Source organism: Oryzias melastigma, linkage group LG15 (genome assembly GCF_002922805.2).
Source record: "Oryzias melastigma strain HK-1 linkage group LG15, ASM292280v2, whole genome shotgun sequence".
Classification (NCBI taxonomy): domain Eukaryota; kingdom Metazoa; phylum Chordata; class Actinopteri; order Beloniformes; family Adrianichthyidae; genus Oryzias; species Oryzias melastigma.
The window spans coordinates 24319877-24336825 of NC_050526.1; the positions used below are offsets into that span (position 1 = coordinate 24319877).

The 16949-nt window shown below is 37.6% G+C and overlaps 1 protein-coding gene across 8 annotated transcripts in view; it reads left to right on the forward strand.

The window, feature by feature from the left end:
* Positions 1 to 16949, forward strand: part of adgrb3 (adhesion G protein-coupled receptor B3) — a 109047-nt gene that overhangs the window by 85059 nt on the left and 7039 nt on the right. For 5 of the 8 annotated variants that reach the window (XM_036215660.1, XM_024298014.2, XM_024298015.2 and 2 more), the window contains 10 exons: positions 5983 to 6109; positions 6861 to 6964; positions 7065 to 7167; positions 12649 to 12799; positions 14522 to 14591; positions 14976 to 15042; positions 15824 to 15927; positions 16200 to 16298; positions 16556 to 16727; positions 16832 to 16927. In XM_036215660.1, coding sequence (XP_036071553.1) covers positions 5983 to 6109; positions 6861 to 6964; positions 7065 to 7167; positions 12649 to 12799; positions 14522 to 14591; positions 14976 to 15042; positions 15824 to 15927; positions 16200 to 16298; positions 16556 to 16727; positions 16832 to 16927 — 1093 coding nt within the window. The remainder of the gene's footprint in view (positions 1 to 5982; positions 6110 to 6860; positions 6965 to 7064; positions 7168 to 12648; positions 12800 to 14521; positions 14592 to 14975; positions 15043 to 15823; positions 15928 to 16199; positions 16299 to 16555; positions 16728 to 16831; positions 16928 to 16949) is intronic. The other 3 variants (XM_036215661.1, XM_036215659.1, XM_024298022.2) reach the window with 1 other exon arrangement.

Here is a 16949-nt window from a genome sequence, read left to right on the forward strand (position 1 = left end):
TTGAATCGGTTCTGGGCGGATGCACAGACTGATAAATTCAAGTGTTCAACTGCAGGACAATAAAAGCAGATTGTAAATGTTACTATCAAACCGGAACTACGACTTTTTCCAGAGAATGGGATGAATGGATAAGGATGCTTCAGTAAATCAGGAACTGGAATCTTTCTGTTTTTGAAGTGACTGATATGTTTTTAAAACTAAAGAAGGGAGTTTTTTTTTTTAAATAATGAGGCATCCCAGTAAAGCACATTTGTCCACTCAGAAACTAAGATTTTTGGCATACTGTACTTTGAGTGAAGTAGAACGAGCACTTGTGAAATATTTTAGATCTTTGTTTCATTTTTTGTGAAAATTTAATCAGAATAGAATGGATTATGAAGACAGTTGTTTTAAATGGCATGTGAACTATCCATGGCATTGCTTCTGAACTAATGTTTGAGGACATCTAGTCTATTTTTGAACAGCAAAGACAGAATTAGGACACCAGCAAACCCCATGTTTAATATCAGCATTCTTTCCGATCTACTCTTATTTTTTTAATCAGTGCTCTGCCAAACTACTTCATAGGATTATAATAATCTTTATTGCAAACATTTGGCTCTTTCTATTCGACAATAGCAACCACTCTGACTTATTTGAGAAGTAATGGACCATCTGTCTGACATGTTGGTCATAAACAGATGATAGTGCTTCTTTTCACAATTAACAGAGTGAAAATGCATGAGTGGAGGACTGTGGTGCATTTAGAGAACAAAGGAAAACTGAGCTGATTATTATTTTCTCTAAGATCAGATTAAATCAATCAAAAACAAAGCATTTTGGACACTTTTTTTTTTCGTCAAATGTACTGACAAAAATGTTTGCATATTTATCAAGCAAGTTCTCAATCTGTAAAACAATAAATAAATATTGAGCTGAATGATGCAATAATGCATGCTTAATTTAAAATGTACAGAATAACATTTCAACAATAGTACCTGTTTATGTAAATATTGATTGTGTCATTAAAACTATTATAGTGGAGCCTCTAGCAGTAAAAAACTGTTTATTTTAAGTGATAAATCCAAAATTATTTACTTTATAAACATGCTTTAAAAACAAAAAATTGACAATACAGTCTACGCTTAAAGCCTTATTTAACTGTCTTTTATTTCCAAAAACAAATCCTTCAGTAGTTTTCATTTAAGTTGTGCTAATCAGGGCATACATTAAATGTTAGCATGATTACTGTACTTTCTGAGGAGCCACGGCTCATTAATCATTTATATAAGGAGGGTTGAGAGCATCTGTCACAGTTTCAGGTTCTACAAACATCTGGAGATCCTGGATTGGAGCCAGCTAACACTGCATGAATGCATGCTGCAAAACATAAAACAGCAGGAAAGGAAAGATCTCGCTCCTCCAGAAACTCACACCTCAGCTTCAGATTGATGGTGTTGGATGTTAAAGTTGCAACAAAGAACTTTAGGGGATTTGATTTTCTATCAAAACTGCAATAAGTAGAAGTTTAATTTCAATGTGGACTTTTTCAGGTACAAAAGTGGTCATGAATGTAGTAAATGTGGCTATTGAATTTGAGCCGTAAAAATATAGTTACAAATGACTGTTTAGTAATAATTATGACTTTAATCATTTGAAGGCAACTAAACTTGTTTCTTTTTAGCCATATATATGTATATATAGTACATAAATTCATACTAAACCCAATGCCAGTTAGTTGGAGATTAAAAAAATAATAATAATAACACCAGTTGTCAAAGACTCATTCCGATCATCTTTTGATCTGTTATAAAAATGTATCTACTGTAGTGGTCTTTTAAATATGATTATGCTGTTTTGTTGATTTTTTTTTGTTTGTTTGTTTTTTTTTTTTTTAGCCAGAATCCAAAAACCTGTGTCATTTTCTAGGACTTAGTTTCCACAGAGCAGTAGTAGTTCATTAGAAATTCACCTCTCAGTTGTGAGTGGGGCTTTGACATCCAGCAACCCCGCCCCTCTTCCCATCCACACTGCTGAGAGTTCTCTGTTTACACTCTCTCCTGCTAGCTTGCAGTCCCTCAGAGATCCAACCTAACATTAGCAGTAAAACAAAAATAGTGAGCAATATTAGAGCTATCCAGCCATACATTTTTAAACTAGATATCAGCTTGGATGAGGAAAACAAAGATTTAGATGAATTTATTTATCTATAAGTCGATGCGTGTGGCCAGCCCAGCATATTGTTGACGCCACAAATACACTTTTTTTGTGTGTGTCACTATGAATCCAGTGCGATCTGTACAAAGACAGACTCAGAAATGTCATTTTGAGTTTAATTGTCTTAATATATGTCCTCCATCATCATGACAAATGCAGCATATCATGTTAAAATACACACACAAAACAAACATTTTTCATCAGAGTGGGCCTTTAATACTTTAACTTTAGAATATGATTTTTAATTCAAAGTGTTTTTAGTTGATGTAATAGGAATTCTATTTTAACAGCATTTGGGAGTCAGTGTGGTTTCTTATAATTATTACAGTTGTATTTAACCATTACATTTATCCAATTATAAGTATGTATTAGTTTGGTTTGCTTTGCTGTTCTTTTCTCAGAATTGTTTTTCTCTAGTTTAAATAGAAAAACAAGAGGATAATATCCTGTTAGAACAAAACACAACTAATTGTATTTGATGTGGAGAAAAAAAGTAATTAAGTTACTAAAATAAAGTAACAAAAAGCACCATTATTATGTACCAAACTCAGTTTTCTTCAACATTTTCCTAGTTTTTTTTGGCACAGTTCAGAGAAATTTGCGTTCAGTATCTTTTTCTTCCATCCCTTTATTATAGTCAGCATTATTTTAATGCTGAGATAAAACACACATTATCGAGAGTTTCAAAGAGTGATGGAATAATTTGCCAGTATAACATTTCTAGTGTTCCGTCCCTGCTGTTGTGTGTCAGTTTTTGTTAGACTATATAAAATTGCCTGAAGTGTTGAGCCTGAGGCGCTCGTTAGGCCCCAACCTCAGCGTCCACATAATGTGATGCTGGCATGCAAGGAATATAAACAGGGTTTTTAGGAGGCCTGAAGCTGAGCAGTGCATGTTGAGACATTCCCAGGACATTGGTGCACAATAAAACATGACATGTGAGCAAACTAATCCATATATTTAGTTGAAGTGATCTGACATTTGTGATTAAAAAAGATGAAATGATAGAGGATTTTTAACTTTAATTATTGTTTATCGTACAAAAGTAAAACTCTAAAATAACATAAAAATGAGCAAAACTCAACAATAGTTTTTTCTTTGGATAATTGAAGGTCCTTTGCAGCCAGCTACTGCCAATCATTAGTCCTCGATGATCTGTGTCATCGCCGGGTGTGCAGATCTCTAAAGAAGTAGTTTTGTCAGCTTTCTTCTGTGGAGCATCCAGGTGTGTGTTAACACAATGCCAGGAGAGAAATGCATCAGCAGAGGTCTTAGAAAAGAAATTGCTGCTTTAGATCAATTTGTTAAGGCTTCCAGAACCCATTTCAAAACAATTTGCTGTTCACTTTTTACAGCGAGAAGGAGCTTGTTTATCCCAGTGTAACTTTGCTCAATACTCAAAGAAACTTACAAAAGGATCCGAAAGCTGGATCCTCAGATCATGCAGGCCTAACTCATCATAGTACTGACATTTCTAAATGTTAGTTAGCACAGTAGAAGAAGAAGATTAGGTACAATAAATTAGGTTTGGAAAAAGGCATGTAAGAAAACATCAAGACCCATTTAGAAAAATATTGTTAAATTAAACTTTAAATGTATAATCACTGTTAAATTAATAAAGCAAATAAACGCTGCACTTTTACTTTAACCTTCCAATCTTTCATGTCACCCTGAGTTTCTATCTTGACTCAAATGGGCAGCAGCAATCCAATAAACGAGCAAAAATATTTTCATTTTTTGATTAAAAGCTGACACTACATCCATCAGACAGAAAGAGTGGTCAGCAAAGGGGTATGTGATAAATGTCTTGCCATCTGTCTTACTTTGGTTAACATGAACACTGACTCTTTCTCCTGGGAGTAGCTTATATTTTAAGGCCACTAAGCTCTGATGGGGTCACACAACACATCAGAAGAGCCCTACAGAAATCCCATGTCAGCAGCTGTCCTGTCCGCTTCCCCCCATGGCACAAACCATCTAAGCAAGCCAAAAGTGACAAACAGAAATGTTTTAGAGTCTGAGTCATCAGCAATTCTAAAGTAATCAAGAGAAAGACACTTGGAAATGACACGTAAACGTTTGTTCATTTTTTCCCCTAAACTTTAATTAAGAACTTTTTTTTTCCTTGTTCTGTTTGTTATTAATTTGTTTTACCATCTTCAGTAATTTTTGATTATGTTTTGCTGCAGATGTCATACATTCATCCAATTTTTTTGTGATTTTGCTACTTTTTTTTTATTTACTTTGTGTTTTAATTGGAATGACTCATTCAAAAAGCAACCAAAAAAGGTTTAAATTGCTCATTTGTTGACTACATTTTCTGTGTGTTCAATATTCAAGCATTTAGACAAATGTGTTGACGACACAAAAAAAGTCAATATAATTCAGGGTCATTTAGGGGCTTTTCTTTTCATTTCAGTTTAGATTAAGAACTTGTCAGTGAAATGGTCACAACTAAGTTTGGAAAGAGATAGTGATAGAAATATACTGCACGAATCATTTCTGGTTGTAATGCTGTGCACAGACAGCTGAGAGTCCAGACTGCTCCCTGTTCCAAAAATCTGCAATTGGCTCCAAGGTTTATTCCAGGAATAATAAATATTGCTGCCATATTGATCAAATGACAAAGCGGGATTGCCTTGCACAGCACCGCTCACACAAATCAACAGGCTGTATGTGGCCTGCTGCCTTTAAATCAGCGGGCATGCATCTTGTTTCCGCTTTTATGGTGAGGATGGAGAGAGGGATGACACAGAGGAAATAGTTTTTGCCCCCTAAAACTACACGTTGAAAACAGCATCTTTTTTAACAAAAGTGTATTTATTTATTTATGTTATTTATTTATGTCAGAAAATTAACTGTGGAATAATTGTCAAAGGAAAATTAGAGGAATAAAAGGGAGGCTGATTGAATTCCCCTGATCATGGTTTGGAGTGGGGACCGGGCGCAACCATTTGCTCGGTCTCCGCGGGGGGGTTCGACTCCTGCGGTGATTTCTGTAAAGCTATTATCTTCCCAAAGCGGTATCTTTGCTGACCAATACCTTCCAGAAAGACTCTTATTTCTTTACATATACGGTTTGACGTGAAGTCGAAGAGCAGGTTTCACGAGAGCGTGACTTTTATTTTTTTTACTATCTGCAGACTCCCCCTCTCTCAGCAGCAGAGAGGAACAGAGTATCAATCTGATGCTGTCCACCGTTTCCAGGGTGAAAAAGCCCTAAGGCGGCGTTCAAAAAGCTGCTAATTAATTAAGGAAATTATTAATGAAATAAAATGTAAAAAAAAAAAAAAAAAAAAAAAAAAAAAAGCGGTAACAGTCGGTTTTGGTTAGGAATACACCGGAACTGAAATCCTTCGCAGATTCAGGTAATCAAAGGCGCTTTTTTCATTTCATTTCCTCAAGTAATCTATTAAAAACAACGGCGATGTTCTGATAGCGGGAGATTAGTTGGTATTTATCTGCGTATGGCGAATCAATCAGCACCGGTCTGCTTGGATAGCTCCGTGCATGCCCCCCTCCTCTTCCTCCTCCTCTCATCCTCCTCCTCCTCCTCCTCCGTGTCTCTGCCTCTCCATCCGTTCCTGCCGAAATGCTGCTGCTGCTGCTTGTAGCCTCCTCTCAGGAGCCCGTGTCGACTCTCCTGTTCGCTTTTTAATGCGCTAAAAAAAAATAACCCCCCCTCCACCGACAGCTGATGAGCGGCTGAAGGAGCCGGAGCGATGTGGTCCGCGTCTGCGCCGGGATTACAGCCCTAACTGCCTCTGCCTCCTCCTCCCCCTGCAGGAACGATTCTTGGGGCGCCTGGTCCACAAAAGGATGCAAAACGGTGCTCACAGATGCATCCCACACAAAATGCTCGTGTGATCGCGTGTCTACCTTCGCCATTTTGGCTCAGCAACCAAGAGAAATAGTAAGTTGGATATTGATTTGTTATTCAGGCTAATGCAAAGACTGCGCGCGTGCGTTTGTGCGCGCGACATATTGGGGGGTGGGGGGTGCCTTGTACGAAAAGAAAATTAAATAATTGACGTGCTAATCCCCTTCAAGAGTAAGTCAGTGGTAAAGTGAGCCGCTTATAGGGGCTTTATGTGGTTTCTACAAGGATTTTGATAGGTGCACGCACGCTGGAGGCGTGTGCACGTCCCCTGCGTGTGTGCCATTTGCTCTCATCAATCAAATGCACATTTGGTTTGCTAAAGAGAAAATAAGATATGCAAAACCACTGCCTTATGGTGGGATTTCTTTCCCCCCACCAGCAGCTCCTTGCTGACAGGAAATTGTTGTAAATGAAGTAAATGTGTGCTATTTCATGTAAAGATAAAGTAATTAAAAGTCAGAATAAAGCAGCTTCTGCAGAAATGCTCAACAGGAATAAAAACAATAAATCAATGATATTACTCTCCTGCAGGCCAGACTGAAAATGCATGCTATATATTTGATCTTTCCATCATTTTTTGTTTAAAATATGCTGTCAAAACTGGCCTTTGAGCCTGTGAGAGGAATAAAAGTTATGTCAGTGACAAAGTTTGGAACTAAAACCACCCATTAAATAAGGGTCCCATGGACTATTCAGATTGGATTGTTTTGATTGGCTCTCTTGTTGGGCAGTAATAAATCCTGCCTCCCACTGACTGTTTTGTCTCATTCTGTCCTCTCCATAGACCATGGAGTACTCAGGGGTCCCATCTGTGACATTGATAGTTGGCTGTGGTTTGTCTTGCCTCGCCTTGATCACCCTGGCTGTGATCTATGCTGTGCTATGGAGGTAAATGTGACGACGTGACAGCCTTTTCAACCGCAATTGTGTAACATTTGTGAGTTTGATTGATTCACTTTTGAACTTGTTTTCTTTCATGTCTCCTCAGATACATTCGCTCTGAACGATCCATTATTCTGCTCAACTTCTGCTTATCTATAATCTGCTCCAACATATTGATCCTGGTTGGACAAACACAGACCCACAATGTGGTAAGTGTTGCTTAAACATGTGGTTTAGCTCGGGGAGTTGAACTGACGTAAGGGAAACCTGAGAGTCTATTTCCTTCATTTGACTAGACATATTGTTGCTACACAGCAATGGCTCAAAAAGCAATACTTTAGGGTTTAGAATTTAAAAAAAAACATTAAGGCAATTTTGGATTTAAAATAACCAGTTAGGAGAATTAAATCAATTTATTTCTTCTTTGCCCCTCATAAAAGATCCTTTTAATGTCCAACATATGCAACTTTTATGTTAACAGATGCTCATAGGTTGCATGCTTGTTAGGAATAACAGAATTGATGTGAAATACACTACAAATCTTGGGTTAGGGTGGTACATTTTGGGGGCTTATTTGTGTTATTTTGCATAAAAATGTAACAATTAAAATACAAAACTTGGGAAAAATTTAAATCACAATGAAGTGGTTCAGTTCAAATGACACTACTGTACAAACATGTGACAGAGTAGGAGCAGTAAGTAAAACAGGAAGAGCATAAGCATACAATGCAGACATAATACTGGACATTTGTGCTCCATCATTTTGCACAAAAACATTGCAAAGGCCTTCAAATGGGCATAGGACAATTTTATTTTTATCCAGATATTGTCATAGATTTCAAACTAAGCAAATATTACATTTAAATGTACAGGATAGCAAACTATGAGTTCCCTATACAGCTTTGTCAGGATCAGTAAACAGCAAAGTTCAATTCAAATGATTCTCTCACAAAGAAAAAGTTAAGACTTACAATCTGCCCACACAGATGCCCCTCACAATCATTTGGCACAAACACAAAATGACACATTATCTTATGTCATTTTATATGTATTACATAACACGTTTCTCAGCTTGTCATTTGCACAATTCAAAACAACAGCACTCTTTTTTTTTTTTTTTTTTTTCCACAAAACTTTCTTTTCTGAGTTGACTCTTTCAACAGCCAAGAATCTCTGAAAGTTCTTCAATTTATCTCTGAAGGGCCCTAAAAATGACCTTTTTTAAATAAAAAAAAGTTGTCCATTGCTACTTTGAACAAATTAATTTACAATTTTCTGTTAGCAGATACATGTATGCATCTTGTATTTATTACCAAATCATGTATCAATAAATTCTCCACCTGACATCTTCTAAAGCTAAATAATACATACCTACAGCAGCCATCAAAACTAGGTTGGTGTATTTTGCGCAGATTTATTTAAAGTCATAAAACATCAGAAACAGCAATTACCCATGACTTCATCTGTTTACTTGATGGCCCTTACATGTCTGGGACACATCAGTAGCTAAGACTACGAACGCACAAAACCTTGAGGGTATTTTTAAAGCTGAGCTGATTTGAAGCCTTGTCAGATACAATCTAGGCTCCAGTCTTCTCCTGTCTTGATTATAAGAACCGCCACTTAACATGAACTACTCGCTTGGCTTGCTTTGAATTGAATATCTGTCAGAAATCTGCAAAGAGACGACATGTTTTTCACAACATCTACTGACATATTTAATATATCGCCTTTTCTTTTGTTGGGGATAACCAAACAAGTTACCTTAACAAATGCAATAAATATGGATGCTTTGTGTATAATTGAGTCATATTAGTAGTAAGTACAATACCAGTTGTCACAAAAAATTTCAGTAAAAAAATCAGATGCCATTGAAGAAAGTTGCATTTTAATAGAAATCATGAAATATAAACATAAAAGTTGGTTTAAAAAGTTGTTTTTTAAATCTTTTTAAGCAACTATAAATCTTCTGTGTACTGTTTTTCATCTGGACAAATGGCCCAATTATAACTATAGTTTAGGAAGGCAAAATAATCATTTGGACGCCACAAAATCAAGCTAGCGGACTCACATCTTTACAACACAAGTACAATGTATGTATTGAAGCTAAACTGTGCTCTGGGATATTGTGTTTCCTCCACTATCTGTCCTGGATGTTATTGTAATAATATGTCAAATCTATTTTTTATACGTTCGGTCAGACGTGAAGAAGAGGCCAGTGTTTGTGTTGTGGGCCAACAGGAGAAATCACAGTCCCTGTGTGGGTTTAATTGCCACGCTGCCTGACACTGCCTCGGTTGTTTTCCCTCCATCTCCCATAAGAAGTGCATGTAATTGGCTCAACTGTTTGTAGATTCAGAGTTGCTCATCATCTTATAGTAAATCTTCTTGCAGCGGAGGTTTCATTTGGGAGTTGGGAGTCTGTGAGTCACCTTTGCTTCCATCATTTTTTTTTTATTTCCCGTCCTCTGTGTTATGGATTTTTTTTTTTTAAGCGAGGACAAACTTTGAGAAGCAGATGCTGCCTGTGGACCATTGAAAGGCTGAGTTTGAATATTAGCACATCATATTCTGACCTAATTGAGCAGAAATATGTCAAATAATCCAGAAATAGTATTAAATTTTATTAGAATAAATCTACAGTTACCAGTGAGACATTCATACACTTGAAGAAAGATTGGACATTAAAATTCAGAGTAGAATAATTTGTTAAGTTAAATAATATGATTTTTTTTCTTTTCAAAATGTTAATACATGCATTTGTAAACATGAACCTCATGACATAAAAACAGGGTTTTGAATAATAAGCTGCAAAATTTAGTGAAATGGTTCCGATTCTTTTAGCAAACTTTCTTTTAATATATAGTGTAAGTGCTAAAATGCGACTGTCATAAAAACAATATCATAAAAATAATTATAGAAAATGCATTTGTTTGGGTTTATAAGCCGTATATTGATTGACCCTTCTCAGCTCCATTGTAAATCTCTTTTTTTTTTATCGTGTATTTGCTATTTCACTCAGAGATCTTGGCTTTCAGTTGCTGATAACTGAGAGAAACCTTAAAGATCTGGGTTAGGCCTTTAGATTTTGGTCACATCACTGTAAATAATTCCTCACATGTTCTGCCCTCAGCTTAAGCTGCCATTAGTGAGCTGGCCTGAAGCGCACGCCTTCACCACCTACCCCCACCTCCATGTCCATCATATTTGAAATGTTTTAATGCGGCCCCTTTCTCAGTTCCTGCGTTTCCATGGATACTGACAGTGCGCTCAACATCTCTCAACATTTGCCTTTCTAAAAGGGCTCTGGGTTGCAACCTCATTTCTGAATGACAGCTTGCGCCCAGTCAGTGTCATCATGGCATCGTCATGGTACATTTCTCTACAGTTTTTATTTTGGAGGTCTAATGACACTGGATCGTACATGAATCCAAGTGAACCATGAAACGTAATGGTTGCATGTGACCCGTTTCTAGGAAACAAGGCAGGCTCTATTTTCAGCACCTTGGACAGCACCGAGCTACAGCAGCGTTAGAAATAGCATGGATCTACAGACACTATAGTTTCCAAAGTCACATGGTTTCCTCTTTTTCTTCTTGGCTCTTTACCTTAACAAACCAAGACATACAGATAATTATTTTTCTCAGAAATGTCTTTACAATCAGTAAATAATGTAGTGCTCACAAAACAACCCATACATAAAAAAATCAGCACATGTAGCAATACATGAGCATCGTTTAGGTAGTCAAAGGTTATTATGGAATGACTTTGTGATACAATATGCTCATTAGTTAAACAATTAAATAAGGGTTTCATGTATTTAAACTAAGGTTTGTACTTATTTTTTGTTGAAAATCTCTGCTTCTTTGAAGATTCCAAAATACTGTGCAAAACAGTACTTTTTAAATGCATGTTTCCCCATGAAACAAGATTCTTTTAATATATTTAAAGTTTAGTTGCATCTATATTCTTCATACCAAGAGTAGCATTATAGGAGCGAATGATATAAAACAATACATCGAAGCTGACTGTCGCATAACAATGCATGACTGATAAAAGGGCATTTGCAGGGCTGACTCACAGGGAGAATTAGCAAACTGATGATTGTTTATTGGCAAATACAAGCCAAAACTTACTGAAGTCACATTTTAAATGTCAGTAAATGTTATTTTCTGACTTTGACCAGTCATAAAAACTGACAGTTGAATTTAACTGACCCCTAAAGTTATCTTTTATTGAAATTTGTTTGTAGCACTTAATTCTGACATTTCTTAAGTTAAGACTGTCGTGTTTTTCAGGTTTATCCTAAAAGCAACTCCGAACATTAAATAAATATCGTCTCTGAATGCTCATTGCTCGAAAATGGACAAACATTAGTCGCCGATTTCAAATGTATGTAATTATTGTCCCCTCTGGGTGGTTAAGTAAAGCTTTATATTTAAAGGGGGTGAACTGATACAGGATTATTGTCTTGTGTGAACTCCATGATCCCAGCAGGGAATGGACAGATTTAGCATGGCTTTCTCAGTGGGACTGTAAAGTGTATGGGGGATCTCACAGTGTGGTGTGAACACCCTGGGAGGGAATTCTACACTTCAAGTCTTTCCTTTTTTCTACTTTGGTACTCAGCTTGCACAATCTACAAAAAACAACAACAAAAAAAAAACATATTTTTGTATATAAATGTGTATAAATGTAGATTTTGAATGGCAGCAATCCTTAAGCACAAATATCGTATTTTTGATCTAAATCATCCCGTTTGGAGATGTCACTCTGTGGGCTAAGATAGACACACTAATGAAGCTGAGAACTGCCACTGTGAATGCAATCTGTTGCATCCATTCTCCAGTGATGTAATTTTTGTTTTCGTTTCTTTGTTTCACCCCTTTTGTTCGTGTAACACACTTGACCTTGGTTCACATCCCTCCAGGTGGGATCCCCAGCATACTAATGAGGGTTAGTGCAGAGAAATGCAACGCCATGGTTTTCTGAGTCAGCTTCTCTGACTCTAATCTGGTCGGGACCAAAATCTTCACCAAGCGTGCTGCAGTTTGAGCTGATGCTTTGTTTCATCCACTGTTCACATGGAGTTGATAGTGTTGGAGGGAAAGGCTGCTGATATTGCAGCAGCTCTTTTTTTTTTTTTTTCTTTCATTAAATTCCCACCAAAACATCTTGTGATCCATTTTAAAAGCGTTCCCAGTGGTCTTATAGTTATTATTATCCCATTTTTGGCCAAAATTTTTTAAAAAGCACAGTGTTTTCTAGGACTTAGTTTCTGCAAAATGCTAGAAGTTCATTTGAAATTCCCCTATCAGTTGTGGGTTACTTGTTGCAAAGTAACCCCGCCTCCTATTCTTCCCCATTGCTAAGAGATTGGAGCGAAGAATTTTCTGCATTTCTGACATCATAAATAAGCTCTGTTTCAAACAGTATTTTTGCATCTGCAATTAATTAACAATGGATTGAATAAAAAAAAAAATACTTAGAAATGCAATTTTGAACTTATTTTTCCCAATATATGTCACCATTATAAGAAAAATGGCACAACAAAATGTTAAAAACCTGATTTTCATTACAGTGGGTCTCTAAAACTCACAAGGAATCCCAGATTTTCAAGGTTTTTCTAGAATGTTTATATCTTTCAAGGTTGGAATTATTTCTTATAGCCTATTTATTTCTACCAACAGGGGGTTTGCATCATGACCACGGCCTTTCTACACTTCTTCTTCCTCGCATCCTTCTGCTGGGTCCTCACAGAGGCCTGGCAGTCCTACATGGCAGTGACAGGAAAGGTTCGGACCAGACTCATCCGCAAGCGCTTTTTGTGTCTGGGCTGGGGTAAGGAAACAAAGCATTTTCCCCAAACCTTTTACATTTTTTCTCCCCTTCTGTCTTGGTGCTGGCATTTTCTCACATTGTCTCTGCGTATGGTGTCTTTCCAACTGCCTGTGTGAGGTTTTCTTTTTTTTTTTTCTATTCGTGATTCTCATCGTCTCTGTGGGGTGGCTAGATCTTCATCCTGTCAGCCTCTTTGTTGTGCTGCTTTTGTGCTTCAGTCAAGCTCTCTGAGGGCTGTTTAAATAGAACAGCCTTGAGCAGTGTTGAGGGAGAAAGACCAGTGCAGCTCTCCAGTAGCAGGTGGGAATGACCTTATGTCTGATAAGGAGGGTGGGAACTTGGCATTTACAGTACACTGCAGCAGAATTCATTTCGTCCTCAATCATGAAGTGCAGAAGCTTGAAATGTTTGCATATCTTTGATTTAGTGCATTAATACAATACTGATGTTTTTGTGTATGCAGTTTATGGAATTCTTAACATTTAAAGTTAATTTATGTAATATTACCAGGAAGAAGTGACTCAGAGGAAATGCAGTTGAGAGGTGATGCAATGGTATCTGAATCTGACAGGTTTTATTCCTGAAATCTTAGAGGCCAATTTTGGCGCGTAAGCACATGTCAACAGACGCTGTCAGGCAAAATGTCTGCTTCAAAATTGAAAGATTTGTCTTCATTTGATAAATGTCAGTCTGAATCTCTGTCCAAACATCTCTTTCTTTCAGACTACTAGAAATCTCTCTGTTAAAAAAAATCAATTTGATTATGAAAGAGCCCACACTCATTCTTCTTGTTACCTAGCAACAAACAAGGCTCTCTTAGTCATTGCAGTGCCACTACTTGCTGCAGAAAATGGACAAAGGGCCGTTCTTATATCAAACAGATTTTTTTTTAAAGCTTTAATAGATTGATTATTAACAAGTCAGTCGTGCGTTTTGACTACCCACGATTGACACTAATGCTGTTTTTTTACATGCGATTACATGCAATTGAAATGTTTTTACTCCTCGCCTTGCAAGCGTCATAAAAACAGATGACAAAAAAAGCGAGATATAAAGCGAGGTGCAGTGCTCGGTAGATTTCGTCTCATCCTCCAGCCAGTGTGTTGTGCAGTGTCTCCACCAGGCTGTTGCCTGCGCCGTGATTTATGGCATGCTTGCGTGCACTCAGCACACTTTACCTCTTCAGTACTGCAGAGAGGCTCTGGATGGCCACGGGGTCTTTGGCTCGTGCCTCCAGGAAACTGATTACATCAATAGCACCTGCCTGTGCTGCGCGAAGAGAAAAAGCTTTAATATTCCGAGCACACAATAGTAAGGACCGAATCAATTACACCGATCTATAATGAGGAGCCACACGGCTAAGCCCAAAGTTAAGAAAAAAAAAGGTGTGGAGGGTGCTGAAATTTTCCACTGCACCACGATGAAATCTTACAATGTAGACTCCTGTCATTTTTTTCAATGAACTCCTTTGCCTCTCTGTGGAATTATGTGCAATATGTTGATTGAAAAAGCTGAAATGTATCCAGTCGATCATATACTCTCAGAGGTCCGCTTGGCCTCACACAAATGGAATCAGTCTGATTGCACTTTGTGTAATGACTGGAAGGTATGCCTGTTTTTTTCAGCAATTAACTGTTGTCTCTTTATTCTTAGTTTTTGGAGCTAAACCTGCAAAAAAGAAAAAAAAAATCTATTTCCGTTTTTTTTTTTTTTTCATTGCAGGACTACCAGCTTTAGTTGTTGCTATTTCAATGGGATTCACTAAAACAAAGGGCTATGGGACGCCCTTATAGTAAGTATTTTTTATTTATGTGTTGCCATTTGTATTCTGCACGCACAGTGGGTTCATGGTAATACTTCAAGATCTTCTAAGGAGAATTACATATCCTAAAAAGAGCCATAAACCAAGTCCCATGAACCCAATCGAATTACAAAATAGCACAGCAAGAACCCAATTTCATGTAAGTTGTGTCTCTGCTGGATACCAAATGCATAAACACTGCTTAAAATCTCCTTAGCATTTTATTACCCCATGAAACTTTGGGTATGGAGTTACAGCAGATGGCAGCTTTCCCCTGACAATAGAGGAAACACAATAGTGTTCTGGTGCGCACCATTAACATAGATGTTACTGCCTTCGTGGAAGTTAATTGTTTTTTCTTGTTTTTCCCTGCAGCTGTTGGCTCTCTTTGGAGGGCGGGCTCCTGTATGCCTTTGTTGGACCTGCAGCAGCTGTTGTTTTGGTATGTGTCCACTTTTTACTTTACCAGGGTAAAAAATACTATTACAAGTACTCTTCTAAAGAAATTAGGGAGCGCACAAGCAGTCAAATGATTAAAAAAAAAAAAAAAAAGTCGAAGGTTCATTTAGCAAGAAATAATTTTTGATTCCATGTCTTTGGTGCTATGTTGAAACAATTAGCAGAAGATACTTGCTCTGTTCTCAAAGGCAGTGATGAGAGTCCCATCAGTCACCACATGCAGCTCCCATTCATTTACTATAATGGGCCTCCACGAAGCCGAGTGGTTATTAAATATTTATGCTTTAGATTTGTCCAATGTTGAAATTAGCAAGGATATTTAATCATCCTGTATTTAAATAGACGCACCAAGACAATTACACAAAGACTCTCATTCTCCAAATGGCAGAATCACCAAGACTCCGATATGAGATTCTAGCGATACGTCTGCTTTATGGAGGCATCATTTGATGCTAACTAAATGCCTATTTGATTATGCAGCATCATAATCTGGCATCTTTCCACAATAATGTTTGTTGTTTAAAGTTTTTCAAAAGTTATATTGCAGCATAGCCCTAAGTTCCTTTTTGACAAGCAGATATTTTCTTAAGGGTGCTGTTCGGAGATCCACTGCAAGAAATGTCACGAACAAGTGCAGAAAAACACAAGCCGGAGGTCAAATCTCCTCTGCAAGAGAATTGATGGAAAATAAAGGGATTATGCTTCCTAAATTCCAGGGTAGGGGAAAAATGAGGCTGAATATTTGATCTTTTCTCTGTTGACAGGTCAACATGGTGATTGGTATCTTGGTGTTTAATAAATTAGTGTCCAGAGATGGAATATTGGACAAGAAGCTGAAGCACCGAGCAGGGTATGACAGCACATCCTTGTTAGTACCTGTTTTCTTCTTCTACACTTTTACAAACCTTATTTGCAAAAATACACATAAAGTTTGATTGTCTTTGTGATTATAGAGAATTTGTTTTTTTTTAAATCAAACAAATCTCTTTTTGGAGGCCAGTTTTGGTTTCTTTTTTGTTAGAGTTAATCTAAGAGGAATAAGAGTAAAACACCCACACATTGCTTAAATGCTCTAAACCCAAGTGGCTGTTTGTAAACTTTGTCATGATGTCATGTTTTTTTTTTATTCCTGCTCCACAGACAGATGAGTGAGCCGCATACAGGATTAACTCTCAAATGTGCCAAATGTGGTGTTGTATCAACAACTGCCCTATCAGCAACTACAGCTAGCAATGCAATGTAAGTGAGTGAAATCCATGCAGGGATGCTGCATGCTCTCCTCAATGCAGCCGCTGCACAAAAACACAGCTACAGTCCCACTCCAAGGACCCCAGAACACACGATTGTATCGCAGCTAGTTTTCAATCACATGTCCTGCTGGTACTCTAGAGGAAACAGGTTGTCATGGAGATTTGACGGAGAGCTCCAGACATAATCTTGTTTATTTATTTATTTTTTTCTTCACTCCATCCTGCCTGCCTCTGTATTTCTCTCAGGGCGTCGTTGTGGAGCTCCTGTGTCGTCCTACCTCTGCTGGCTTTGACCTGGATGTCCGCCGTTCTCGCCATGACAGACAAGCGCTCCATCCTCTTTCAGATCCTCTTTGCTGTCTTTGACTCCCTGCAGGGGTTTGTCATTGTGATGGTGCACTGTATCCTACGGAGAGAGGTTAGAGATGGTTTAATGTGTTGATGCAAAACTAGCTCTAAATTCATCATTTAGTTTAGAAAACTAAACTATTTTAAAATATATATGATTCCACTCCTGTTTAGGTTCAAGATGCTTTTAGATGTCGACTCAGAAACTGCCAAGATCCTATCAGTGGTGATGCAACAGGAACCTTCCCTAATGGGCATGCTCAGATAATGGTAGGTACAGCGCCCCCTCCTA